The sequence below is a fragment of the Cricetulus griseus genome, chromosome 4, assembly GCF_003668045.3.
Source record: "Cricetulus griseus strain 17A/GY chromosome 4, alternate assembly CriGri-PICRH-1.0, whole genome shotgun sequence".
Taxonomy (NCBI): domain Eukaryota; kingdom Metazoa; phylum Chordata; class Mammalia; order Rodentia; family Cricetidae; genus Cricetulus; species Cricetulus griseus.
The window spans coordinates 157,028,407-157,056,249 of NC_048597.1; the positions used below are offsets into that span (position 1 = coordinate 157,028,407).

The 27,843-nt window shown below is 49.0% G+C and overlaps 1 protein-coding gene across 2 annotated transcripts; it reads left to right on the forward strand.

Annotated features, from left to right (window-relative positions):
- On the forward strand, positions 1-27,349 carry Tmprss13 (transmembrane serine protease 13). Of its 2 annotated transcripts, XM_035444677.1 has the most exons (13): positions 1-21; positions 9,053-9,455; positions 10,464-10,568; positions 13,037-13,159; positions 13,952-14,081; positions 17,399-17,491; positions 18,376-18,419; positions 19,575-19,737; positions 20,556-20,728; positions 24,222-24,320; positions 26,275-26,417; positions 26,573-26,725; positions 27,323-27,349. In XM_035444677.1, exons 1-13 carry the CDS (start codon positions 1-3, stop codon positions 27,347-27,349), a joined length of 1,677 nt encoding a protein of 558 aa, XP_035300568.1. The 2 variants fall into 2 exon arrangements, with proteins under 2 accessions (XP_035300568.1, XP_035300569.1); XM_035444678.1 differs by lacking the exon at positions 10,464-10,568.
- The last annotated feature ends 494 nt before the right edge of the window (positions 27,350-27,843 follow it).

Below are 27,843 nucleotides of genomic sequence, written 5' to 3' on the forward strand. Positions count from 1 at the left end.
ATGGACAGAGGCAGCCACAGGGTGAGTGTGCCAGCATCTCCCAGGCTCTCCCAGGAGCAGGGACAGGCTGGAGACAGGCGGGGCACTGCCAAGGCCTGCCCTGGGTTTAGGGAAAATAGAATGTCTCTTCTAACTGGAAACTACCTGGGATCCGGAGATCACAACCTCCTTTTATCTTTATCTCTACAAGGAGCTCTAGGAGGAGAAACCCATAAAATATGGGGTCTGGTTACTAGGCACCCCAGGGCTGTGTAGCTGAGGCCTGAGCAGGGCTTGGCCCGTGCCCTGGCAAAGACATCACTGCTGTTACGTGGTCAGCTTTGCTGGTTGAGACTCTGATTTAATCTAAGTTAATTTTTGCTGGTTTGAGACCCAAGAATATTTAACTCATCTTCAAGGAGTCTCCTAGGTAGACTCCTAAACCTTCCCAGAAAAATGTGACTTTTCTATATACATTTAAGATTTTCGTGGGATTTTTATCTACCCTTGGTCACTTACTAGGGGACTTAATGGAAAGTGCTGACTTATGTCTAACCACAGTGTCCTCTGCTACATCTTAGGCTTCTTTCTTCAGCTGCTCTTAGGGGTGATGGAGAGCAATGGGGCTGTCCAGTGTAGAAAAGTGAGCCATGTGCACATTGGGGGTCCCCAAAGCTTTGTTCAGTGTGCCCCTTTCTCATTAACTTTTCCTTAGTTTCTGTTTTTCTATTCCTTACCACATTTTTGTTCTTTATTGATATGGTGAGATCTGAGACTCTGGGAAGGATTAACAAGCTCTGGGGTTGAGGAATCTCAACTCATCCTGTGTTCTAGGCTATGGTTAGCTTGTGGTCCATTGTGAACCTGGGTATGTTTCTGTTGGGGGTTCTGTCTTCTCTCCTCCTTGTCCAGACCCCTCTAGCCTCTTCCTTTCCTTGGCTGCCTCCCTTGCTCTCCCCTCTGGTCCTTTTGCCTCATGTCTTTAAGGTAAGCAGAAAGGGTACGCAGAGAAGAATGGTGTTTTGTAGGAAGCATGGGACATCACAGCCACAGTAATGGGCTGTCCTCCTTGGGAACCTGCTAGTTCCCAGACCCAAAGAAGGGGGCTGAGCTATCTAAAAGGTGGTGAGTTTGAGTTGGGGATGGGCAGAGAGCTTGCCCCTCCTCCTGAGTTGGGTTACAGAAGTGATGTCCATCTGGGGAACTTACCTCCCCAGAGTTACCAGTAAGGATCCTATAGTTGACCCCTAATCTTGTCTACATTAGATTTCTTAAGATTAAATAAGAGTGGGATGGAGGAGCTATGGTGGTGCACATCTTTAATCCCAGGAATAAGGAGACAGAAACAGGTGGATCTTTATGAGTTCAGGCCAACCTGATCTACATAGTGAGTTCCAGGAAGTCAGGGTTACATAATGAGACCTGACACTTCTGCCTACCATAACAAGTGGCTATTTTTTAAATTAATTTTTTATTTAACTAGTAACAAGCTTGCTTCACATGTCAATCCCAGCTCCCTCTTCCTCCCCTCCTCCCCTACCAACCCCCCCAAGCCTTCGCCCCATCCCCCTCCGCTCCCCAGGGAGGGTGAGGCCCTCCATGGGGATCTCCAAAGTCTGTCATATCATCCCAAGCAGGGCCTAGGCCCTCCCCTATGTGTCCAGACTTAGAGAGCACCTCTCCACATGGAATGGGCTCCCAAAGTCCATTCGTGTGCCAGGGATAAATACTGATCTATTACCCAAGGCCCTGTAGATTGCTGAGACCTTCTCACTGACACCCACGTTCAGGGGGTCTGGATCAGTCCCATGCTGACCCCTCAAAACAGGGTCACTTCAGCTTCCTATCCCTTAGTGTCTCCATCTATAAAATGGAGCAGCTGTCTCAAGGAGTCTCAGAAGTCTGTTGTATAGGAAGGGCTCCTTTAGAACACATCTGGTATACCAAAGCTGCAGATAGTCATGCCATCAACATCTCTGTTTGGAGTCTAGCGCCGTCTCCTCTAAATTGGGACAGACATCCTCTCTCTATACCCCAATCTCCCCACCTGACAAAGAGGGTTGGATGAATGGCCCAAAAGATCTCTTTCTGTTTCCATTGCAGTCGCTGAAATGGGAATACAAGAAGGATAGCAAGTGTGTCCTACTGGGTATATGTGCTGTTCTCTCCAAATGTGTGCTTTTGCCAAGAGGGTCATGTTTTTCAGTGCTTGGGGACTGGACTGGAGTCAACCCATTGGTCAAGTAGTGGTCATTTGGAGAACAGATTTTCCTATGCTGGGAGTTTCTGTAAACAGCTGGCTGTATGTGAGGGTGTGTGAAGCCTAGCATGAGCCAGGATGCATACCTTTCCCAGGAGGCTACCCACATTCCCAAGATGGAAGACCAGTATACTCAGGACCCCTTGTAATCAATCCCACAGCTCCAAACTGGAGGCATCTCCAACAGCTTGTCTTTGTCCTGGAGGGCCACACCCCTTACCTGGAACATCTGATTCGTGCTGTCATTGGTGCTGATCAGCATGCACCTGGCACACCCCACTGAGCCTCATTCTGCCTTGTCTGTTGTCCCCTGTGACTTAGTGTGAGTATGTGGGAGTGCATGTCAGGCTCCAGGCTCAGCGCGGGGTGGGAAGGCTGGCTGATGTAGCAATGGCCACTTAGTTTAAGTGTCTTGTTTTGGCAATACAGCTTCCTCCTGTCTAGCAACAATGGGGTGGACTGTACCCTGGCAGGTGGACAGGTGGGAAAACACAACAGGACAGCAGCTTGTCCTCTAAGCAAAGGCCTTGGCGGTCCTAGGTGGAGGCTCCTTTGCTGAAGACAGGCCAAAGTACTTACTAGGCCCTAGATCTATATTGTCACCACCCCTGCATTTGCAGATAGGAGAGGCTTAGCAGGGAAACAGAGGCAGGAAATACCATTTGCTTGGCGACAGTGAGCATTCAGTGTTTCATTTTTTGTTTTTAGTCTTTATATATACATATATAAATATATATATATGATGTATGAATGTTATATGCATGCTTTCTCTCTCTCTTTCTCTCTCTCTCTCTCTCTCTCTTTCTCTCTCTCTCTCTCTCTCTCTCTGTGTGTGTGTGTGTACAGAGCTTGTGTGGGATTCAGAGGATACCCTTGAGTGTTGGCCTTTCTTGAGACGCAGTCTCTTGTTTTCACTGTTGGATGCACACTCCAGGCTAGCTGACCCAGGTCCTGTCTCCGCCTCCCCTCCTACCATAGGAACATTGGGATTACAGATGTGCACTACCTCTTTCAGATTTACATGGGTCTGGGGATTTGAACTCAGATCTTCATGCCTTCATGGCAAGTAGTTTTACCCCCTGAGCCATCTCCTTTTGGTCCACATACCACATTCTTTAATGTCATTTGTGAATGAATGAATGAATGAATGAGCTATCAAATGACCAGTGAGGTATGGTCTTATGGCTTCTACTTCTGGTCTCTTTCACGTGCCAAGAGGCATTCTAAATGGAAAGAACTGGGATGCTCACCCAATGCAGTTGTTTTCAAGTTCTTGCAGTAGCTGCCTCTTCTATTCAAATGAAATATTGGGTAGAGGCCACTGCATAAAAAAAAATGTGAATTTTTGTCTGAGGTAGGGAAAGGGCTCAAGCCTCACCAGAAGGGCCCATGACTGAGCTCCATGAGACCTTAATGTGTCATGGAAACTGCTGGAAAACTGTTGTTAATCCCTTCATTTTAGGCATTAAGGAGTGCAGAGATTGACAGGGACATGATGTCCCCTAGCTCACATAGCTGCCTAGAAGCAAGCTCCTGTGTTCCCAAGCCATGTCCTAAGGGACACAGTGAAGCCTGGCTTTGTGCCAGACCAGTCTGGTCCACGTGGCAGTGGGATCCGAGCTCATCCAACCCAGCTTCTCCCTGTCCTCACTCCCTCTCCCCAGTCTCTAGTGGACAGAAACTTCTAGGCCCTATCAAAGGGAGCTCCTGCACTAGACAAGGTGAGGCTCACCTATTATTCCAGCACTTAAAGGCAGGGGATACTGAGTTTCAGGTCTGCCTGGGTTATATGGCAAAATTCTTGAGAAACACAGACAGACAAAACAGCAGGAGCTTCCAGCAGGGATTAGGGCCCCAGAGTGCTGACCGTGGTCTAGCCCATGCACCTCCTCCTTTGACAGCCCTTAAAACTTAGGATAACTGGGAAAGAGGGGCGTGCAGAGCTCAAGTCTGGTTTTGCTCACTGGAGGTGGTAGGAAGAAGGCAATAGAGAGTACAGCATTAGTCAGTAGCAGCTCAAGGGTAGGACCAGATGACTAGCCCTGTGACCCTACCACTGCTTCAAACCAGAGCCTCTCTGGGCCTTGGCCATCTCATCATAGAAAGAAAGCTTTAATTAGTGGTCCTTCCGTCCCGGTGTATCCTCAGAGTGATGGCTTTATATGGGAGTGGCCCTGGGAGGAAGCTTCCATGGGCCTGTCTTAGGCAAGGTTGATGGCTGTCACTGCTGTGGCCGCTGCACATTTTCTGGGTCCAGCAGAAAAGCTTGTGTGGAGCTCTTCTCATGAGCAGTATGGGGCCGAGGAGCCAGGGAACTCAGCCTGCAGCAACAGCTAGCTAACTGACTGACCCACAGGAGACTCAGGGGAGGCCAATGCAAGACACACTCAGGGGATGTTAACTAACTCTGGTATTTTACCAGCTAAGAGAAATTTAAAAAAAAAAATGCCCCATTCACTTGGGGTGCAAAATCCTTCCCGGGGAGCTGAGGTCGAATGGGCACAGGACTAGAAATGGGGAGTTTGGGGAGTCTTTAGCTCCTGTTCTGCTGTATGGGACTTTGGAAAAGGAATACGTGTGTGTGTGGGTGTGTGTGTGTGTGTGCGCGCGCCCATGTTCACCTGTATACGTGTGTGAGCGTGTGAGGTACATGAATGTGAGTGCACAGGTATCTGAGCATGTGGAGGTCAGAGCAGGATGTCTAGTGTCTTCCTTTATTGCTGTTCTCCTTATTGCCTTGGACAAGGTCCCTCCTTGAACTGGAAGTGCACTGATTCTGTTAGTCTTGGCTGGTGAGCTCTAGAGATCAGAGTCTCGGTGCCCCCAACACTAGGGTGACAGCCATGCACAACCATATCCAACTTTCTGCCTTCCTCATGGTATGTTCTTCCTGGCTCCTTGGTCTACATGATGCACCAGAACCTCTCTACACATCCTGACAAGCTGTGAACAGGTTCCCCAGAGCTTCTCAGGCACAGCCTGGAGCTTCAGAGGTGACTGGCCTGCAGTGTGTTTGTTGGCTAATTGTTATGGCAAGGGACAGCCTTAGAGACTGTGGGCATGGGGTCACAAGGAATGAATGGCAATGGCAGGAAATGGCCCAAGTTGTCAGTCACAGATACCTGCCCATGCAGCTTGAACAGCCTCTGGTCTATAGTTGGCTGTGCAAACGGCAGGGCCCTGCAAGGACTTGGTCACTATTCTTTTCTGGGGAGGTTGTGCACATTGCCAAAGGTTGGGATTGGGAGGCCTGGGTTCTGGTCCCCTGGTTCTACCTTAGTACCTAGGAACCTTAGAGAAGAAGTCTCCTCCATTCCTGGGGCACCATCTGTTGTCAGGGCAAAGTCAGGCCTCCATATGGGAGGATGACATCTCTGCCATTGCTTTCCAGTGATGGAGGGGGAGGAAATGAGTTAGTGCTGTAGTAGGTTAGACATCAGGAAACATTTCCAGAAGGATGAAGTGGCAGGCCATGAAATGCATAAAGAGGGAAGCTGTGGGCACTCACATCCTCACGGACTCTGAAGATGAGGGTGCTTCCTAATGACCTGTGAAGTCTGGGTCAAAGTTCAGTGGCTTCTGTCCTCTTGCCTTGGGGATGCCCTTCCATTCCAACACCATCCTGGGACTCACAGTTCTCCAAGTGACATTTCTCACTCAGATTTTGGGGTTCTAGGTCTCTCCTGCATGGGTCTGAGAGGCCTACACTACCAGCTTCCACTCCTGGCTCTGATAACACAGTGCTGAGTCTGTCAAGGCCGGGGCTGAATGCCCTCTGCCTCAGGACTACCTACCAGCTTCCCACATTACCTACTCCGGCCTCTACTGACCTCCCACCCTGCTGGCCCATCGCCGGTTTCTTGTCTGTTCTCATTCTTCCTTACTCCAACTTACAAATATTCTCTCTTCTAATTTTTCTGTACACTTTGCCCTGGACCTTCTTAACTCTCTCTCCTCCAGCCCAGTGCCTTCACTCACTCCCCTGTGATTCGGTGCCAGGATCACAGGGTCAAGATCAGTTGGAGACAGCTAGAGTCCTTGACTAGGGACTCAAAATATTGAGCGTTCCTTTATTTAGGTAGCTGGGGTAATTTCCCTGAGTGCCAACTCCCCTGGATAGAGTGCAGATGGTTGATCTGTGGCTATGGCTAGGCAGGTAAAGTACAAACCCAGGATGTGCAAAGCCTTGGGTTTGATCTTCGACTCTGTTGAAACTGGGTACGATGGCATTTGCCTGTAGGTAGATCAGAAATTCAAGGTCATCTCTGGCTACACCAGGAGTTCAAGGCTAGCCTGAGCTATATGAGACTCCATCTCAATAAACAGACAAACAATTGTGTAAGCAAACAAAACCAGAGAGGGAGGACAGGGATGGCCATTCTTACCAGTTTGCTCGCTAAGCCCCGTGTGAGAACCAGACTGGACAGTGTGTGTGACTCTACAGATGGTGAGCCCTGGAGAGACGAGGGAGACTGCTGTGGTCATTTGTGACATTGTTGGTTACAAGTAGCCCTGGTTAGAACCCTCTCCCTCTCCCTTACTTGACCTAGAAATTTGAAAATTGATCACGTTTTTATTATGAATTTTTTAAATGTGTGGCGTGTGTTGTACATTCACATGGAGGGCAGAAGACAAATGCCAACTGTCATTTCTCTCCTACCACATAGGTTACAGGAACTGAACTCTGGTTTTCAGGCTTGGCAGCGAGCTCTATTACCGTACACTAATCTCTATCTCACCAGCCCTCAGTTCCAATATCTGTAAAGTGGAGCTAACAATGCCAGTTACAAAGAACAAGTAGGAAGCTGAAACGAGACCACAGAAGGTGCATTGTGGGCTGTTCCCTTCATTATAGCAAGACCCTCGTGTGCAGTCCAGGCTTGTTCACATAGATCCCCTGTTGTATGGGGAAAGAGATGAGATTAGCCCTGTTTATACAAGTCAAACATGCTCTGGCTGACCTGTCCAAGGAAACCTAGTAGGGAATGGGTGCAGCCCTTTTCAAACATGTGGATTTCCAGCCAAGCATTCTCAAACACCAAGTAGACCTATTGTCACAGTCAGTGTCACCCCAGGCCTCACTATGTACGAGTGCTCTGGATGTCTCATCTATGACTACTGTGATACAAAGCTGGGTGGCTACCCACACCTTGCAGATAAGGAAGCTGGTGTGGAAAGGCGTGAAGTCGCTTGCTCATGTCACGAGGCTGAATTCGGCCATAGTCTCTGTAAACTATTGGCTGCAGTTCTGGGTTACAAGGCTCCAATCTGACCTGAAAGATGGCGGGGTGAGTGAGGGTGGAGAGGCATCCTTAGTTCACAACAGAAAGTACCACAAGGTCATGACCCTACCAAGAAACACCTGGGCTCTGCCACAGTCCCTCAGCAGAGCTCCTGTCTTACAAGGTCCCAGACCCCAGTTCTTTGGTCAGGCTCTAAATGCTCAGAGTGCCTTGTGTCTGTGTTCAGAGAACAGCACCAACAGTTTCTCCTTCTGCATTAAGACAGATATAAGGAGACCCAGGGTGGAATCCTAACTCTGTGGTTTTGGTAATCCAACTCTAGAAAATTAGCTTCTAGAATGACCAACTCTCAGGATGAGGTTAGAACCCCACAAGGACACAGACATGAAAGTTTGCTGTAGATTCTAAAGTATACTTTATTATATCAAATCACAGGAATTTCCCCAGTGTTGGGGAAGATTTGGACCCCAGGGGATGTGTTGTAAAACCAGGTCCCTGCCAGGAGCCAACGTTCAGGCCACCACTGTTGAGAAGTTCACTCAGGGCCTCCCATCACTGAGGCCTATTCCTCTAAATGAATGACCATAGTCTTTGCTCCCATCAATCACCCATACCCCACGGCCCTTGAACCTTGGTCTTCTTGATCCTGCCTGTTCATGGGAAGGTAGGGAGAGAATAAACTGTTATTTACTAGGTAACTTCTGTATCCCAGGACCTGTCAAGGATGCTCCCAATTTGTGCCAGACTGTTTCACAGATGAACAAAAATCTTAAGTGATTCAGTGGCTTGTTCTAGTCCTTTTGCTATGCAAGGACAGGCCCAAGATTGGGACCAAGGGCTGCCTGACTATAGAGTTGCTCAGGGGCAGAGTAGTTAGCTGCCTAGTATGCCCAAAGCCAAGTTTGGGTTAGAAGTGGAACTCAGTGATGGAGCATTTGCCTTCCATGCACAGCGCCCTGGGTTCAACTCTCAGCACCTATAAAAACAAATATGTCTTCCCTAGATCTACCTTCCTTGTCCCCATCCCCTTTCTAGGGCCCAGACATGAATCTGCTTATTTTGGAAATCTATTCTCCAGACAGCAATGGAAGAGGGTGGCCTTGGTGTCAGAGCAGCTGCAGCAGCAGCAGCAGGTGCCTGAATGTCCCTAAACACACTCAGATGCATCCCTGTGCAGCCAGCTGGGATATGGGCACTTACATGTAGCCACCCCTGTACACTCTCTGGTCCCTGCCTTGAGTGTGGTCAAACTCTTCCTTGAACCAAACAGCAGGCCCCAGTAAAGTGAAGAGGTGACCAAACCAATTACCTCTGATTCCTGGAAGAGTTAAAAAGTACATTTGCTGTGTCCTACTCAGTAGTGACAATGGTCCCGGCTTGTGTCAGATGTTCTCAAGAGGAGAACTCTGAACTGCTCTGCTCAGGAGTTGTATTGAATATATTCAAGCACAGGACTTTCTCTGTCCCCCAGACACTTGCCCCAGAGTGTTCACCTTCCATTCAATAGGGACCACAGCTGGGATGGGCTGCCTGAGGGTAGACACAGGAATGCCCTTCATTCTATTTGCAGAATGCTTCCCCAGCAAGGACACCTCCTCAAGGTTCCCCAGCAAGGACACCTCCTCAAGGTTCCCCAGCAAGGACACCTCCTCAGGCTTCTCCAGCAAGGATGTCTCCCCAGGCTTCCCCAGCAAGGACATCTCCAGCCCGGGCATCTCCAGCCCGGGCTTCTCCAGCCCGGGCTTCTCCTGCTCGGGCTTCTCCTCTTCAGGCTTCCCCGGCAAGGACATCTCCAGCCGTAGTATCACCTTCCAGGTCATCGTCGGGCAGGTCGTCATCTGCCAGGTCAGCCTCTACGACATCCTCCCCAACGAGAGTGTACCTTGTTAGAGCAACACCAGTGGGGGCTGTCCCCATCCGGGCATCTCCTGCCAGGTCAGCAGCAGCCACCAGGGCCACCAGGGAGAGCCCAGGTAAGGCGGTCATCCCAGGGAGGGCAGAGACGCAGGGCAGTGTTTTTGGGCAGAGGGATGCTCTCAGAAAGCACTCTGCTTCTCATGACCCTGGGATAATGACATGGGGGACAGCCAGAGTGGACCATGGAGTACCTGGAGAGGTGGGGGTAGAAAGAGACCATGACATGACAGCCTAAGACAGTGGAAATTAAGCAAGAGGGGTGGAAGGGGACCAAAGCTAGGAGCTAGGAAATTAACATTGGAGGCTGCTCTGCCTACTCTAGAGCTCTGACTTCAAGAGCAAGGGCTCCCGGCTAGAGGAGGGGCTGTTTCCTTGGGCTTATCTGTGTGTCTGCTGGGGAAGCCAGAGTCATGATTAGTATGTCTGTCCATATGTGGAGGAAGAATGAGAGGGACTCTGACAATCCAAGCTTCCAAACTTGTGTGGGGGATGTGGTTCTGCACTTCGGTTGCCAGGAAGTCTAAGAGACCAATGGGCCTCCGGGCTTGGCTTTTCCCTTAGGAAACTGTTTTCACTTATCCCAGACCTCAGCCTGTCCTCATTGCCTTACGCCCATATACTCAGGCCTGGTTGCTTTTGATTGTGAAAAAATGTCCAAGGTTTAGGAACCATCCTAGTCTGTCCCTGTCCAGGGCAAGAGAGGCACTTTGGTGGAATGGATTCTGGAATGAGACATTGCATTTGAATCTCTGACCTGGTCACTATCTTGGTGACTTTGAATGACTTTTATTTCCATGAGCCTCAGATCCTCATCTACATAATGGACCTAATAAGACTTGGCTCATGGGATGCCGTGGGGGATGAAATAGCAGGACACATGCACAGTGCCTGACCAAGAGGAGGGCCTGCGTAAAGGGAGTGGAGGTGGTAGGTAGGGGTGGAGATGTGTTGCATGGTGCAAGGGTCCTACCCAGATCCTCGGGGGCCAGTTTTGCTTCCTTTTCTGTCTTCCACCATACTGAACTCCTCCCCAGCAGTTATCTATCCCCCTACCCTGTTCTTAGGTCTCAGCTTGTCCAAGTTCTCCTGGCAGGAGGCCCAGAGACAGCTGCCACTCATCGGGTGTGTCATCCTTCTCATCAGCCTGGTGATCTCACTCATCCTTCTCTGTGAGTTGAAGAGGGGTCAGGGTGGGTTTGGGTCATTTCAGAATGGAATGGACTCAATCACGAGCCATACCACAGGGACAGAGGGACTCACATCCACATAAAGACCTGGATCATGGGGTATTAGGCTCCTTTGAGATGACTGGGCTAAGAGTGTGGGGTGTCGTGGGATTCTGGGTTTGGATCCATCATTGCAGGTGAAGTCTGAGGATTCACTAGAACAATTGCACTAACTATACTGGGCTCTGTTTCAGTGTCATTAAACGGGATCCAGTTCATCATTAATCATTAAATTCAGCATATACTCCATAGGTCTTATTCCACTTTATCTGGATCAGGAGAACTATATGAGAGAAATGTACAATTTTTGACATAAAATTTCACTATGAAAACATATAGCTGACTTTGAAAAACAACATGCCATAAAATAATGAAAAAGCCTCTGAAGGTTAATGGGACAAGGTGTGCTGTCTGGGGATTCAGGACCTTCATGTTGTCCTTTGGAAAAAGATACCCAGAACATGTCCTAAGCGCTTTAATCAGCAATCCATTAGAAGATAGGCCAAAAGGGGAGCCTAGGAGGGAGCAAATATGAGCACGTATCATGTTATTCTGTACCAGGAAGGTCACCCACCTCTGAGAAACAGCTAAAATAAGTCAGGCTGAGATACACATTTGAGAGCCTGGAGCCCATCTGGTTAGTTGCACGAGACCAGAAAGCTTTTGTTTGTTTGTTGTGGTTTTTGTTTTGTTTTGTTTTGAGGCAGGGTTTCTATGTAACTTTTGGAGACAGTCCTGGAACTCGCTCTGTAGACCAGGCTGGCCTTGAACTCACAGAGATCCACCTGCCTCTGCCTCCTGAGTGCTGGGATTAAAGTCTAGAAGGTTTTAGACATAGCTGGAGAAGTATTCTATGGAAAAGGCAGCATGAGATGGTAAATGGAGAGATGGATTGGTGCATGAAACTTCCGGTGGCACGGCTATTAGGGGAAGAGTGCAGTGTACTGTAATAGCACAGCTTGGGTACCCCACATTCTGCTCCAGCATCCTGCCTCTGCTTCTCAGGCACGGTATGATGTCAGCAAGTTAATTAACATTTTGGATCTCAGTTTCCCCATCTGCTGACTGGGTGATGTGGTCATTATCACAACATATATGATGGCTCCCAGGTTTCCTTGAGCTAAGACCTCCTGTCTACTCCTTCGCCCTTTGCTTCTGAGAGCAATGGGAATGATCCATGGAGGGACAGGACACACTCAAGGGCAAGCTCACCAAGTAGCCTTAGAGCTCTAACCCATTTCTAAATTTCCCAAAGTCCTTACTGTTCCTTTGTGGAGGCCAGAGAGGTAGTATGAGCTGTAGGTCAAGTCCAGCCTCCTGGTTCCTCTCCCATCATCACTCTATCCAAAACATTTCACAGTGGTCCTATTATGTGCAGCTTCCCAAGCACTGTGAGAGGGACACCCAGACTCCCTAGAGCATCAGCATCTAGGGTGTGGGAGGAGGAGGAAGAGACACTGAGAGGAGAACATGCATCGTTGAGGGGTTAGGAGGATGTGTGTCCTGACTGGAAAGGGACTGTCTCAGCAGGTGGTCTTTTCCTGAGTGACAGAGACCATGGTGCTGGAGAGACAATGTGGGGTCAGAGCTGAGGAGATGGCAGAGGCTGGGAGGTTGGGTGAGGCATTAGATAACAGGTCTGTGGGGGTTGCACAGGGAATTGTCTCCGGGCAGTAGAGTGACAGATCAGGTTTAGAAGCAAAGGAAGACTTGGAGCTGGCTCCTACATAAGGTGTGAGAAGTTTCCTTGCATGTTTGGAAATTAGCCAAACATTGCTTGTCGAGTGAGAAGACACTGAAAGGCATAAAGAGAGGCAAGGAAGCAAGGACCAAGTACAAGAGATACCCATGTATAGGGGTGAGGGAGGAGGATGCAAACATAGGAGCTGCTGAGGCTGGCATCATGGTATCCATTGAGAAGAAAGGTCAGGTAGTGGTGTTATCTCTCTCTCTCTCTCTCTCTCTCTCTCTCTCTCTCTTTCTCTCTCTCTCTCTCTCTCTCTCTCCCTCTCTGTGTGTATTTATGTAGCACAGAGAGGGTTCTGAGAGGGAACTCTGGGATACTGGAGGAGAAGATTTCTCTGGCTACTATCCTTTCTAGCATATAGGGTAAGGAAGCTTCCTAAGTAGGATCCATGTCCATTTCTGGTTGTTTCTCCTGTTTCTTTTCTTCTCTGGGTAGCTGTCTGTTCAATTCTGTCAGGGGCTGCTCTGATTGCAGGGGCTTTCTAGAACATCCCTGAGCAGCCTTTCTCTCCATACAGATGGGGGAAGAGAGCCCCAGTGTCCAAGAGGGATTTCAGGTCGGTGTCTGAGGATCCCCAGGGCCTTGGGCAGCTGAGAGTCCTGTCCCTCAGGCTCTGGTAATAACCAGCTCTCTGCTTGTTGTTCCTTTTGTTTTGTTTTTCTAGTCTACTTCTGGCGAGGCCATACAGGGATCAAGTATAAAGAGCCGTTGGAGAGTTGCCCGAGCCATGCAGTTCGCTGTGATGGAGTGGTGGACTGCAAAATGAAAAGTGATGAGCTGGGCTGTGGTAAGAAGGCTGGGTGTGTGTGGGGGCATCTGTATATACACTCTGGGGACTACACACTATATTATGAAAAATAATAGTTCTGTCAAAGGCAATGGGCAGAAAATTAGAAGATCTTGGTTTGAGTCACAGCAGACACAGATTTGAAACTTGGTTGTGAGCATCAGGTGACATGGAAAGATGGACTGGAAGAGATTGGTGACAGTTATATAAAATCCAAAACTCTGTGAGACAGAGAAAAACAGAAAGTCTGACTGGAGACAAGCTGAGGGTGCTCTGGAACCCAATTCCTTTGTTCAGATTTGTGAGCTCTTTGGTTTCTTCATGACAAGCACAAAGACCTGTTGAACTCTGGTCCTCTATGGTTATGCTTGTGTGGTCTTACCCTTGCTAAGGGATGTGTGTGCCCCACCCTTTCACTTCTCCAGTTATTAAAGCACACGCCTTGCCCATGACTGCACCTATCTTTGACCAAGGCTGTCCTATGAGCACACTCTCAGATCATCGATACTGTGTCCCTTGTATCTTTTCCTTTGAGCATGTCATTGTCCTCTACAAGTGTGATGCTTGTCCCTCTCCCAGCAATGGCCTCCTGAGTCCTCATGGATAAATAGCTGCCCCGCCATAGCCCCTTGACCTTAGCTCTATGCTTATGAAGGCCATGGACCTCCAGACATCATTGCTTGGGCAGCCCAGCCTCCCCACACCTCTCCCAGGAGCATCCCACAACTTATTCCCAAAAGCTTGAAGCTGCCTGAGCACTGAGACCCTGCTCTGCCCTTTTCTGTTCTGCAGTCAGGTTCGACTGGGACAGGTCTCTGCTGAAGGTCTATTCTGGTTCCTCTGGTGAGTGGCTCCCTGTCTGCAGCAGTAGCTGGAATGACAGCGACTCCAAGAGGACCTGCCAGCAGCTGGGCTTTGACAGGTGAACATGGAACGAGAGTCTGGCACAAGCTATATAGAGAGAACCTGTCTCAAAAAGTCAAAGGAAGAGGAAGGGAGAGATGGAGGGAGGGAGGGAGGGAGGGAGGGAAGGAGGAAGAAGGGGAGGGACCCTTCAGGACCTAGGACACCCCTGTGTGTTGGAGAAGCTATGATTGCACTGTTCTCCACTAGTGCTCTTTTTGTAAAAACACCTTCAGGGTCACCGCCACATCGAGTGGTTCTGGGATGGCTCAGTGAGGAGGGTGGGTATTTGGGAAGATCTTATCTTCTCACTCTGGGCACTAGGAGCTCAGATATGCAAAACCTTTAGTGGATTTTGAACCATAGCAGTCACTGCTTGGTAATGAAGCTTGTTGAATGAGACACAGGATAGGACTGGTATGGTTTGGCCAAGTCCTGTGAAGCTTTTGCCTTCAAAGTTTACACCAAAAAGCCAGTGTTGGTGGGTGGAGCAAAAGTGAGTGAACTTTCCTACTTGACAGCTCCTCTCATCTGAAGGCCAGATAGGCACCTCCATTCACCATCTTGGTCTGAGTCGTGTGTGGTGTGTGTGTGTGTGTGTGTGTGGTTGCACATGTATGTATATACATGTGGAGGCTAGAGAGTCGGCCTCGGGTGTTTCTCAGGAGTCAGTCAGCTTATTTTTTGAGAGAGGATCTCTTACCAACCTGAAGCTTGTGGGGTAAGCTAGTCTGGCTGGCCATCAAGCCCCAGGGATTTGTCTATATCTACTTTACAGTGCTGGGATTATGAGCACGCCATTTCTCTGAGTTCTTAAATGGAGTGGTTTAGGGATGAATGGATAAGTGTGAGGTTGTGAGTTCCCCTTAGAGGAAACACCTAGAAAGAAAGCATTGGAGCTAGGACTCAGAGCTAGTTCTCTGCCACCACCTAAGTCTCAGAGTCCTGGTGGGTAAAGGAGGTACTGATGGATCCAGACTTAAGACACAGGTGTCTTTGTCTGTATGTGATCTCACACAAGTGTAAAACTCTCTGCAAATGTTACAGCTCCATAGGGAAAGATATCCTGACTTTGCAGGCTGTACCTGCAAGTGTTACAGCTCTGGAGGGCAAGGTATCCTGACTTGTCGGGAACCCAGGCTATACCTGCAGCTCGGTTCTGGTGGGGAATGGTTTCCCCACGGGATGTGGCAATCCTGCTCCTCTCAGCTACAGCTGAGCTCTGCTCCGCTCCCCTAAGGGACTTTCCCAGCAGAGTTATCCGTTGCTTCTCGGCTCTGCTCTACTAGGGAGTTCTCTGCTCTGGCCCAAATTATTTCTCCTTCTGCTTCACTCTGCTTTGGGGCAAGCTCCTGCAGAAATGTAGTAATCTGCTCCAGCTCCAGGGGAAAGCTGTTACTTTTGCTCTGCTCCCCTAAGGAAGAGGTATCCCAGCAGAGGTGTTTGTTACTTCTGTGCTCCACTCTGCAAAGAGAGTTTCCCAGCAGAGATTCTGCTCTGCTCCAGAGAAAGAAAGTTTTCACCCAAAAAAGAGATTTATTTGTCAAGGAGGAATCCAGGAAACTGGCTGCCTCTTCAGGAGTGGAGGACAGTTGCCAACTGAACAGGCTCAGGGCTTATATAGGGCTTCTTAGGGGCAGAGTTTGTCCAGAGAAGATTTTCAGGGGGGAAATTGGTCAGATTTCAATCCCCTTGAGTTTGTACAAGCTCAGATTGGCTAGATTTTGTGCTCAGGGATTGGTTGGTTTCTGCTCAGGGATTGGTTGGTTTTCCTGCTCAGGGATTGGTTGGTTTTCCTGCTCAGGGATTGGTTGGTTTCTGCTCAGGGATTGGTTGGTTTTCCTGCTCAGGGATTGGTTGGTTTTCCTGCTCAGGGATTGGCTGGTTTTGTGCTCAGTTGGTCAGGGGCAGATTTGGCTCTGGTTTCAGGGCCAAAGTGTGTTTCTTTGGTTCTGGTTTCAGGGTCAGGGTGTGTTTCTTTGGTTCTGGTTTCATGTCTAAAGTGTGATTCTTTCACTGGCTCTGGTTTCAGGGTCAGGGTGGGTTTCTTTGGCTGGCCTTTTACCCTACACTTCATCATTCTATTTGGATTCCTCTATGCAAAGAGCATCTGCAGAGCTTCTAGTAGACTATGTGACACACAGTCATAAAAGAACAAGACAAGACCCTCTAGTGTGACTCATCCCAGCAGTCCCACACCAAGGGTATGTGTGGGGCTCTGTTGGGACACAATGGAGAAGATTCTTAACGGTGCTTGGGTAGGGGAATGGCATATTCACAGCCCCAGTTCACAGAAGGATATAGAATGTTCTAGAGATGTATGTAAGCCCCAGGCAGAGAGCAGAACACACTGGAATCACTGGGGTGCTTGTAAAAAATGAACCTCACAATCTGACTCTCAGAGGCATGCTGTTCTGAGAGGCAGCATTATATATATATATATATATATATATATATATATATATATATATATATGTCACTCTCTGGGAGACCTTGAGCCTGCAGATTGGTGTTCAGTAGGTCAGGGGTGGTGCTGAGGCCGCTGGACTGTGTGCCACAGTTTGGATAATGTCTTAGTCAGGGTTTCTATTACTGTGATAAAACACTATGACCAAAAGCAACTTGGGGACGAACGGGTTTCTTTTAGCTTACATTCTCAGGTTGAACTACATCACTGAAGGAAATCAGGGAAGGAACCCAGAAGCAGGAACTAAAGGCAGAGGCCATGAAGGAACATGGCTTCTCAGCATCTCAGCTTGCCTTTTTGTACAACTTAGTACACCTGCCCAGGAATGGCACCATCCTTAGTGAGTTGGGACCTCCCAGATCATTAAGGAAGAAAATGCCCTGCAGACTTGCCCACAGGCCAATCCTATGGAGGCATTTTCTCAGTTAGATTCCTTCTTCCCAGATGACCCTAGCTAGTGTCAAGGTGATCTTAAAACCAGCCAGCCCCAATATGTAGGGCTAGATGGGTGTTCTCAAAGTCAAGGATGCATCAGAACTGCCTGGAGCTGTTAAAACATAGGCTGCTGGATGTCCCTCAGAGCTGTTTCAGTAAGTCTGAGGTGGAGCCAAAAACCTGCCTTTCTAACCAGGAGCTGGTGATATGGCCAGACCTACATCATACTGGAGAGCTATGGGTCAGTAGTAGGGCTGGTGGGAGCAGGAGCAGAGCATGTGATGGAACCAGGCTTTGAATGTTGTGCAGGAGTGGCCACCACACAGGCCATTCTGGCCTGCCTCTGTCTGCCAGGGCGTAGTGCTCTGACATTGCTGGAGGACTTAGGATCTGCTGACTGTGGGGTATTCATTCTTCTTCCCTCCTCTTTGCAGTGCTTACCGAACAACTGAGGTGACCCATAGGGACATTGCCAACAGCTTTTTACTCTCTGAATACAACTCCACCATTCAGGAAAGCCTCTACAGGTACAGTGGAACAAGTGGGGTGACTGCAAACAAAGGACCGAGGGACTGCTGGAAGGTGCTTAGAGTCAGGGAACCCCCTCTCTCATCCTTTGCTGAGACCCAGATTCCCAGACTCCACTGCAAAATGCCAGGAGTACTGTGGACATGTAGGGCTTAAAAGCTCTTATCTGGGATCTGGTGCAGAGATCACACCAAGGTCAGAGGCTCCTGCCTCCCAATGTGCAAGGGCTTGCAAGAGATGACTAAGAAACCGTGGGGTCACAGAGAGGTAGCACACATGGCTCCACCTGGTGGACTTAGAATGGAAAAAATGCATCACTGGGGACAGGAGCAGGGGACTGACAAGCACAAGTGGCCAGGACCTTGGAGGTTCATCTGTGAAGCTTCAGGCCCTCCTGTCATCTTTGCAAAGCAGTTCCTCTTTATCCCAGCTCCCCTCCCCACCCCCCACCCCCAAATAGAAGTCTTCTCACTAGCATTGCTTATCTAATGTGAGGGTGAGAGAAGAGACGAGCCTCCATTTGAGAGGTGGCCCCTCAGTGCCTGCTTTGAGCGAGGCTCTCTACATGCTACATTGAGGAACATGAGGCTATAGAAGAGGCTCGTTAGGGTCTGCTTAGTTGTAGAAAGAGGATGGGACCATGAAGGCTTGCTTGGGTTTAAAGAAGAGGGAGGGGAAGGGAAGATGATGGAGACAGTTTGCCTCCATCCACATTCATGGAGAAAGCACTATGAGGAGGTTCGCCCGCTGGGAGAGGGAAGGTCTGAGTCTCCACTTCTTTTGTTAAAGGTAGCTTCCTTGGAAATGGGACAGGAAGGAACTGAACAGGTACCAGTCTGGAAGAGGAGGCAGCTACTGATCCCTTTTCTCACCTTTTGTGCAGGTCTAAATGTCCTTCCCAGCGGTATGTCTCCCTCCAGTGTTCCCGTAAGCTGTTTTTCTTCTTGGAGTGTGGCCTATGAGGATGAGAGTGAGGGGGCTTTCTAGGGCAGAGGGATGGAACTTTCTAGGGAAGGGGCTGCTCCTGGGATCCAAGCCAGTGAGTCTGCTTCAGGGCCAGAGAGCCTAAGAATTGGGATGCCTGGCTAATATTTCCCTCCTGGTCCTTCTGATCTTGGGACACTCAGTCTTGCAATCTCTGTCTTTCTGAGGGAGGCATCTGAGTCCCCTGGACTCCTTATAGGGGCTGAGAACTGAGGGGGAGGACACAGTGGGTGTGGGCTAGCTGAGAGTTTTATGTCAATACTCACTTGAGTGCTTGTCCGTGGAGGGTACTTACTGAACCTATGTCTGTATAGATATGGCTGTAGTTACCGGCTTTGAGAACCCTACGGTGCAACTGCCATTACTACCCAAAGTCCCTTGCCTATGGTCAGAACCCAGGCAGGTGGGGAGCTGATACCTGACCTTAGAGCTGACCCCTAATCCCTAGATGTGAGTGACTTTATAAGATCTATGTTCTTGGTGAACCCCGGAATGCAGGCTAGCTGGCTGCTGTGGCCCCAGTACCCACTGCTCAGACAGTGTGCTGTTCTCTATCCTCTGCAAGCAGAAAAGCACCATATCTGAACACACCCAGCAGTCTGCCCCTCCTTGTCCTGAGCTTGACTTGTTCCAGAGTTGCTCCCTGTGCAAACCTAGCTATGCATCACAGGAAATGCATTTCTCCTTCATCTGAAATGAGGGGCTGCTATACTAATTCTCATCACCTCAGGGTTGTGGTAGCATCCTTTGCCTTTCTGAGCCCTTGGTGACAGCCCTAGGACTCACCTTCATAACCAAGCAAGATTCAATGCCAAAGCATTGGGTATGAAGTAAGCATTTGACAGATTAACGAAAGAGCAAATGAATGGGAGCAAGGAAGGTGCTCCCTGGGTCAGAATTCCTACTAGGTAACCCCAGAAGGCTAAGACCACCTTGTACTATTTCTTCTTGGACAGGGAAGAGGTGTGCCACTTTAGACTGTGTGACCAAAGGGTGGCCATCAGGATAGGACTACCCAAGCCTGCCCTGGGCCCAAGAAGAGTTGGAGAGGCTCTAAAAGAAGCATATGTCATGTTTTGTCTTCTCCATTACCCCCAGACTGTGGTCTGAGAGCTTTGACCGGACGGATCGTGGGAGGGGCTCTGACCTCAGAGAGCAAGTGGCCTTGGCAGATCAGCCTACACTTTGGCGCCACTCACATCTGTGGGGGTACACTCATTGATGCCCAGTGGGTGCTCACCGCTGCCCACTGCTTCTTTGTGTAAGTGCCTAGGGAGGGGGTGGGGGTGGGCTTGATTGGCTGCTGCTGGGGACTTGGAGACACTAGGAAGGGCTTATGGACACTTTAGTGCAAGCCTAATTCTTCAGGGTCAGCTACTGATTAAAAGATGAAGTGTGAATAAGAGTTTGGCTTTGAGCTTGAACCAAGGATGAAAAACAAGGCCCCTAAGAAAAATGAGGCAGGCTGGAAAAAGACCTTCAGATCCTTTTCCTGGAGAGCAGGTGAAATGAGGCTCCAGGCCTGTTGTTGCCACCTCCTACTACAACAGCTGCAGAACTAATGGCAGTAGAGTGACAATGGGGAATGATGTCTCAGGACTTGAGGGACAAGGACAACAGCAAGGTGGCACAGCTGACTTCTGAGAGTTCCTAGAAGCCTTTGGGGACCCATAGCACAGATATTGTGGAAACTGGCTCCCTGAGTAAAGACTCTTCATTACCTCGTCCTGTCTAAATCTCCATGGCTGATGACATCTATCCCACTTCCTGGGTTCCATCCTTAGTGACATGCAGATGGGGGTAGTGGGAATGAATGACGCACAGAGGGGTTATTCATTCATTCATTCATTCATTCATTCATTTTCCCCCCACACTCTAAGGTTCTGGGCAGCCAGTTCAGAACAATTTTGAGGAGATCGAGAGATAGTTTGGGGCTTCATAAGACAAAGGACTCCTTCAGAGGTCATTTTATCCATCCTCCTGTCTCCAGGCTGGTGCTCCTGCTTTGGCTGCCTGTGTATGGTAGAACTTGCCAGTGAACTCTGCCAGGTATGTAACTGTACTCTGTGGCTCTTGCAGGACCCGGGAAAAGGTTCTGGAGGGTTGGAAGGTGTATGCAGGCACCAGCAACCTGCACCAGCTGCCCGAGGCTGTCTCTATCTCCCAGATCATCATCAATGGCAACTATACTGATGAACAGGATGACTATGACATCGCCCTCATAAGGCTTTCCAAGCCTTTGACCCTCTCAGGTGAGTGAAGGTGTCCCTGCTTCCCAGAACCGTGGGCTTGGAAGCCCCTGTTTACCCAGCTTAAGGCTCCCAGGTGTCATCACAGCAAAAGCCCTAAAGGAACTTAGAGATCATTACATGAAATACATTTATTTTACAAGTAGGAAAACTGGGGGTCTGGAGGACATGACTCAGTGGCTAAAGTGCTGGCTGTACAAGAATGAGGACTTGAGTTCTGATCCCCAGAGCCAGAGTAAAAAAATTGGGCTTAGTGGCATATGCCTGTAATGTCAGCACTGGGAAGCAAAGACAAGAGGACCCCAGCAGCTTGGTAATAGCCAAAGCTTCTAGTTCAATGAGATACCTTGTCTCAAAAACACAAGGTGTAGAAGTGATTGAGAAAATACATCTTGACATGATTCTTTGACCCCTATACACTTGCATGGGCAATAGCACCTACATGTGTCTGTATGTGCATGCACACACACATATACACACACATATACATGAGCAACACACAAGGAAAGGAAGAAAGAAAACATTAATTGGGAAAACTTAGGCCCAAGATTTAGAAACATGTGTGGCCCGAATGGCACATCTCATATTGTAAATTAGCCCAAGGTCTAGGACTTATGTACTGGTCTTAATAAATATACATAAATAGAATTGACTTGCTGCTAGTAGCTATGCACTTAGCAGCTGCCAGACAGTGTGCACCAGTACTCATTTCATTGCTGTGACAGGACACCCAGTAAAAGCAATTTAAGGTCAGAAGGATTTATTTGGTTCATGGCTTGAAGGGATTCAGTCCACCATAGAGGAGAAGCACAGTAGAAGGTAGGTAATTTTCATGGCAGCAGGAGTGTGTAGCTACTTGTTCATATCTAAGTGAGGTCAGGAAGTGGGGACAGGCTATGAACCTTTAGGTCCATCCATGCTACCTACTTCTTCCTATGAGACTACCTTCTAAAGATTCCACAACCTCCCAAAGTGGAGCCACCAGCCGGGACCAAGTGTTCAATCACACAGGCAGGCTTGCTTGTATGGGGCATTTTATATCTGAGCCATAACACACTGGGAGATACTTGGTATGTATGATTGCGTGTACTCTTCTCAACCAGTCCAGTAGAGGGGAGCGTATGAGCTCCCTATGACATATGGGAGAGTGTCCTGTCACAGCAATGAAATGAGTACTGGTGCACACTGTCTGGCAGCTGCTAAGTACATAGCTACTAGCAGCAAGTCAACTGAGGGTGTGAGTGACAGGCAGTAGCTCCTGCATGGTATCCAGATAAATCTGACTCCAAAGCTAGGAAGGTCCTGTCCACCTGGCTCTGGGCTAGCTCATGGTGTACACTGCAGTGAAGAACATGAGTTGAGCACAGGTTTGAGTGACTCACTACTCCAACTTGGGAGCAAAGGACCAAATGAGACTACATGATAGAAAGGCTTCAGAAGTTCTCTGACCACTGGGGACACTGAGTGTCAAAGAAGGCCCCATTCATTCACTCACTCATTTGCTCATTTTTTACTGTGTGTCTACTACACAGACAAAGGCAAATAGAACAAAACAGGTGCACCAAGACCACCAGAAAGGGCCAACAGTGTCATGTTAGGAGATCAAAGGAGAAGGGAGGGCAGTCAGATGTGCAAGCTAGGGACAGTGCAGAGGATAGCTAAGGTGAGTTCTAAAAGAACAGATGGGACTGGAGGAAGACTCAGTGGCAAAGAGCACATACTGCTTTGTTAGAGGACCAAGTGCCCAGCACCGGTGTTGAGCACTTTAACTCCAGATCCAGGAGATCTGATGTCCTCTTGTGGCCTCCATATGCACCTGCGCTCTTGTGTACACAGCCATACGCAGACACACATATACATGTAACTAAAAATGAAAATCTTTAAAGAGATTGGTGAAGACAGGTTAAGGAAGCTTAGAAGAGAGCCTGAAGGTTGAGGCCACAAGAAAAGCCTAAGAAAAGTCTCACGGAAGTGAAGCAGGCACTTCTTTTTTGGAGGGCCAGGATTCCCTGAATCCTTGGAGAGCTCTGATTAGTACAGACATTCTAGAGCCTTGAGTCTGTGAACTGGTGTTTCCTCACATATCCATATGGAAGCAGTGTCTACCACCAGTCAGAACAGCTAGCTCATCAGAATGGGGTGAGGAGAAAGAGCCCTGGGCGCAGCTCTGATGTGCAATCTGGCTATGGCCACACCCACCCAGGCTTATCTATGGACCCTGGGCACTCAAGCAGCCCCTTTCCCTGAGACTCACACAAACAAGCCATGAACCTGAACAGGGCTTCTTGACCTTGTACAACTCTGAAACCATTTTCCTAAAACACCTATGTTTTACCCGGATTCTCTCCTGGCATGGGTGCGTCCTGGGGCATGAAGTGGACCTTAAGTCTAAGAAACACAGTTCAGATTTATGTAGCCCTAGGGTCAGATCATATGCTTGGATTTTTGGTTTACAAATCAGGGCAGGATTTCCTTGAATTACAGTGTTTTATGTGAAAACTCAATAATTTAAACTCCTCCCCCAACAAGAGCAGTCTAAAGCTTTCTCCTCTCTTAAACTGTCCAGGACTCGGCCTATGCAATGAAGCTTATCACAACAGGCTGGGTCATCTTCCATAATTAACAATCAAGACAATCCCCCACAGACATGCCCACAGGCCAACCTGATCTAGATAACTCCTCAATTGAGATTCTCTTCCTAAGGGATGCCAGGTTATGGCAAGCTGACGTTTAAAACTAACAATCACAACCTGAGTTTGCCTCTCCCTCATTAGTCCCTTCCTCCTCAAGTGTTCACAGATCCCGGAAGCCAGGTCAGGCCTAGAAATGGGTGCAGAATGCAGTAGTGAACGTAACAAATGACTGAGAATGCTGCAAAATTCTACCAGTGAATACTTTCCTCCCATACTTCAGAGCTGACTGGTCAGTGTCACAGACAGACCATCTAAGGGGCCCCACGCTGAGGGAGCTGGTGAAATGAAGAACAATGACACTTGGTAGGTAGTGCCCAGCATGGGAGCCAGTTAGCAGGGGTTTGTGGTCTCAGTCTTTAGGTACGTGCTCTTCTGCTTGGCTCATACTTGCCCTATGTCAGATGACTGTTTAGACAGAAGGCCCCAAGTGGTGGCCCGCCAACAGGTGCCCTCCTGGATCAGGTGGCATGCAACATGAGCATAACATCAGAAACTTATCTTTCACTGTTCATGCTTTGAGGGAAAGGCCTGGGAGAGTCTCAGCCAGCAGAATTGCTCTTGATGGAGAGACTTGCCTATGCCCTGTGTCAGCTTGGCTCCAGAATGGCTTCGTGGATGCTGGCAGCACACTGAGGGTTGCCAGGTTCAGATAAATTGACTGTCATATCTGGTCATTCAAAAACCTTAGAGGATTCAGAACCCTGAGAGAACAAGGATCAGACTCCTATAATGCATCTGCTCTGCCTCTCCCCAACCTCTCCTCTAACCTTGCTCCCACACTGACCCTAAATGTCTTGTCGCAGCTCACATCCACCCTGCCTGCCTCCCTATGCATGGTCAGACCTTCAGCCTCAATGAGACCTGCTGGATCACTGGCTTTGGCAAAACCAAGGAGACAGATGGTGAGAGGAAGAGATGCAAGGCTGTGTGTGTATGTTTGTACATGTGTGTGTGTGTGTGTGTGTGTGTTCGTGCATGTGTGTGCGTGTATGTATGTGCATGCATACGTGTTTGTGTATGTTTTACATGGTGTGTGTGTGTGCGTGTTTTGTAGGCCATGTGTATGCAGATGAAGGCCTATCTAGGTGAGAGTTTGGGTGTATAGACTCATGGTTAACAGATGAACATGGATACTAGTGATTATATTGGCACAGTCCCTGTGAGAACATCTTCTAGGCCAGGAAGCCCCTACAGCTGAACAAGGTGGGTTTAGTGCTCACGACAGTGAGGGGAAACACACTTTTCACTAAGAGGCTGTTAGAAGAACTGGAGAGATTTCTCAGTGGTTAAGCACTTACGACTCTTCCGAGGACCTGGGCTTCATTCTCGTCACCCACATAGTGGCTCACAACAGCCGGTAACTCCAGTTCCAGGGGATCCAAGGCCCTTTTCTGGACTCCAAGGGCACCAGGCACATAGGCAAAAAAGTTCAGACACATCAAAAGAAATGAACGGATATTTTAAAAAGAAGCTATTAAAAAAAGGCTTATTGTAGTAAATATGGGTAGCTCTGAGAGAGGTTAAGGAAGTGGTACTTTTTTCTAGGTTGGATGCTGTTGAGAAGCAGTGACTGGAAAACTTAATAATCTCATCCAGAAGGAAGGTAGAGCCTAAGGCTGTGATGGTGGAGGAGCAGTTGGTCCTGGACTGACTGGGAGAGAGGATGCTTCATGCCTGTGGGTTATAGGAGGACTTTCTACTTGCAGTACCAGATGTTGAACCCAGGACCTCTTGCTCATGCTAAAAGAGAAATGCTGTACTACTGAGTGGCATTGCTAGGCCTTTATGCTCAGTAGGTTACCCCAGATGAAGCTGACTCAGTTTGAAGCCTGGGCTTGCCTTGCACTGATCCTCCTGCCTTAGCCTCCAGGGTGGATGAGGTTACAGGCCTGAACCACTAGGCCTGGCTAAGACAATGAAGGAAGAATGATGGAATAGTTTCACTTGGCCTCACTCAGTTTGAGTGTCTTGTCTGGGGTCAGCTATAAATGACTATCTGTGTCCCTCAGGAGGACACTGTGGCCTGGCCAGCCTGGTCCTTACATTCAGGCCACCTCTACCCATCCGGTCACTATTCCCTGTTCCCTATGATGGAAACTTGGCTGGTCTGGATCCAGCCTTTCAACTTTGCCTGTTTCACCAATTAGCTACACAGAGGAGGCCAGGTCATTTCTTCAGTCCTATGTCATATCCAGACATATAAGTGGTAGCTCAAGACATGCCCTAAAGTCTTTAGGACTCTGAAAACAAATGGCATATGAGATAGTGGTTTGAATGCAGATGAAGTGCCAACTTAGTGTGTTCATTTCTCTGCCCATGGCTGCCACAAAACACCTGACACAATAGCTTAAGGAAGGAAGGGTTTATTAGCTCACAGTTCCGGGTACAGTCCCTCCTGGCAGGGATGTCATGGCATCCTGAGCTTAGGCATCTGGTCATACTGTGTAGTCAGGGGGAACTAAGAGTTATTATTCATATTCCTATGGTGCCATCCAGATTTATGGTGGGTCTTACTACCTCAGTCAACTAATCAAGAAAACCAGACGTTTCCTGGGGCTCCTTTCCTAGTGATTCTAGGCCCTGTCAAGTTGGCAGTCCATTCAAACCATCACGGTCAGGTAGCCTATAGGCTTGTGAGTTTGCTTGGGAACAAGTCTCTTTTTTATGGCCAGCGAGTTGTATCCGGTGTGAGAATGTGTATTCCACCATGAGAGGCCCCCTTAGGGTGGGTTTGGACACAGACATGGGACCCTCTACTCCCAGACTCTGGGTCCTGAGGGTGCAGCTGATGGCTGTGAGAATTCTTATAGTCTCATTGGCTTCCTATCCTTTCTCCCCATGTTCACCTCACTGAAGAGAAGACATCCCCCTTCCTCCGAGAGGTTCAGGTCAACCTCATCGACTTCAAGAAGTGCAATGACTACTCGGTCTATGACAATTACCTTACCCCAAGGATGATGTGTGCTGGGGACCTTCGAGGAGGGAGGGATTCCTGCCAGGTGAGGTCCTTGTGGTTGGAGCTCAGGTCTCATGCCCCCGTAGATGGGCGATGGCTGGAGTGCTAGGATTGACACAGGAATTGGAGACCCATCCTTTCCTGGTTTGGAGCCCCCTTCTGCACCAGGCTGGCTCACTCTCTGGCTCTTCCTTGCAGGGCGACAGTGGAGGACCTCTTGTCTGTGAGCAGAACAACCGCTGGTACCTTGCAGGTGTCACAAGCTGGGGCACAGGCTGTGGTCAGAGGAACAAGCCTGGTGTGTACACCAAAGTGACAGAAGTACTTCCCTGGATTTATAGCAAGATGGAGGTGAGCGCTCAGTGCAAGGACAGAGCCTGGAGGAGGGTGGAAGGTGTCCAGACGGGGGCCACCTGAGCCCTGCGTGTTTGGGTTGTCCAAGACAGGGTTGTCAGGCATTGGACCAGCCCAAGATGTCTGTTTTCCCTCCTTCCCTTCCCTTGGAACAGTGCCCAGAGGGTTATTAAAGGGTGAACTTAGGTGTGGTCCCAGCACCAATATAGGTCACCTCTCCCAGCAATAGACAAAGATATCCAAATTGGCCACTAGAGTGAGCTAAGGGGCTGCCTTCCATGGCAGGAAGTTGGCCATCAGGAAACATGGATCTACTCCAGCTCTACTGTCTCTGTTCAGCAGGGCCCCGCCTCCTTGCCAGTCTCCTGTCTATCTAAAGTGTAAAGCTGGTGCTATGGCCAACCCTCCCCCATTCTTTGGGCAAGGGAAGATAATGCAGAACACAGAGGGAGACTGCATGAGCCTCAGAGTGCAAGCCCTTTCTCCCAGAGAATGTGCTAGCGGGCATTCAGCTCTGTGGAATAGCAGGCCCTGGAATTTCTAGTTCTGTGTTTCATGCTCACCCTTACTCTGTTTTCCTGGTCTCTTCCTCAGAGTGAGGTACGCTTCCGGAATTCTTAGCCAGGACCTCCTCACATTACTGACTGCTATGAAGATCCTGGCCATTTGCTGCACCTGGGCCAGGGGCCATCAGGCACCTTTGTTCCTTCAACCTCTGCTGTCTGCTGTCTCTGTGAGAGCTCATAGGTGGTGCGTGTGTGCTTGCATCATGCATGCCTCTGTGTGTGTGTGTGTGTGTGTGTGTGTGTGTGTGTGTGTGTGTGTTACTAAAGTTTTTAGGAAAACTTGACTCTTCCCAGAATCCCAGGCTGGAAATCTGGAGTTAAGAGTTTGGGCACCAGGTGTGTTCCTAAGCGTCTGTAAGCAGAGGTGGAGCCAAAAATGAGCTCAGGAAGGGCCTGGAAGATGACAGCAGCAGTTGTCACTCTTCTGACTCTTATTCAGAGACCTGCCCAGACTGGAGAGGCACCCAGCAGCCAGTGACACCATTGCTGCACTGGGTCAGCCGAAAGTTTTGTGAGAGTCTGGCTTCTTGGTGTCTGGACCATCTAATC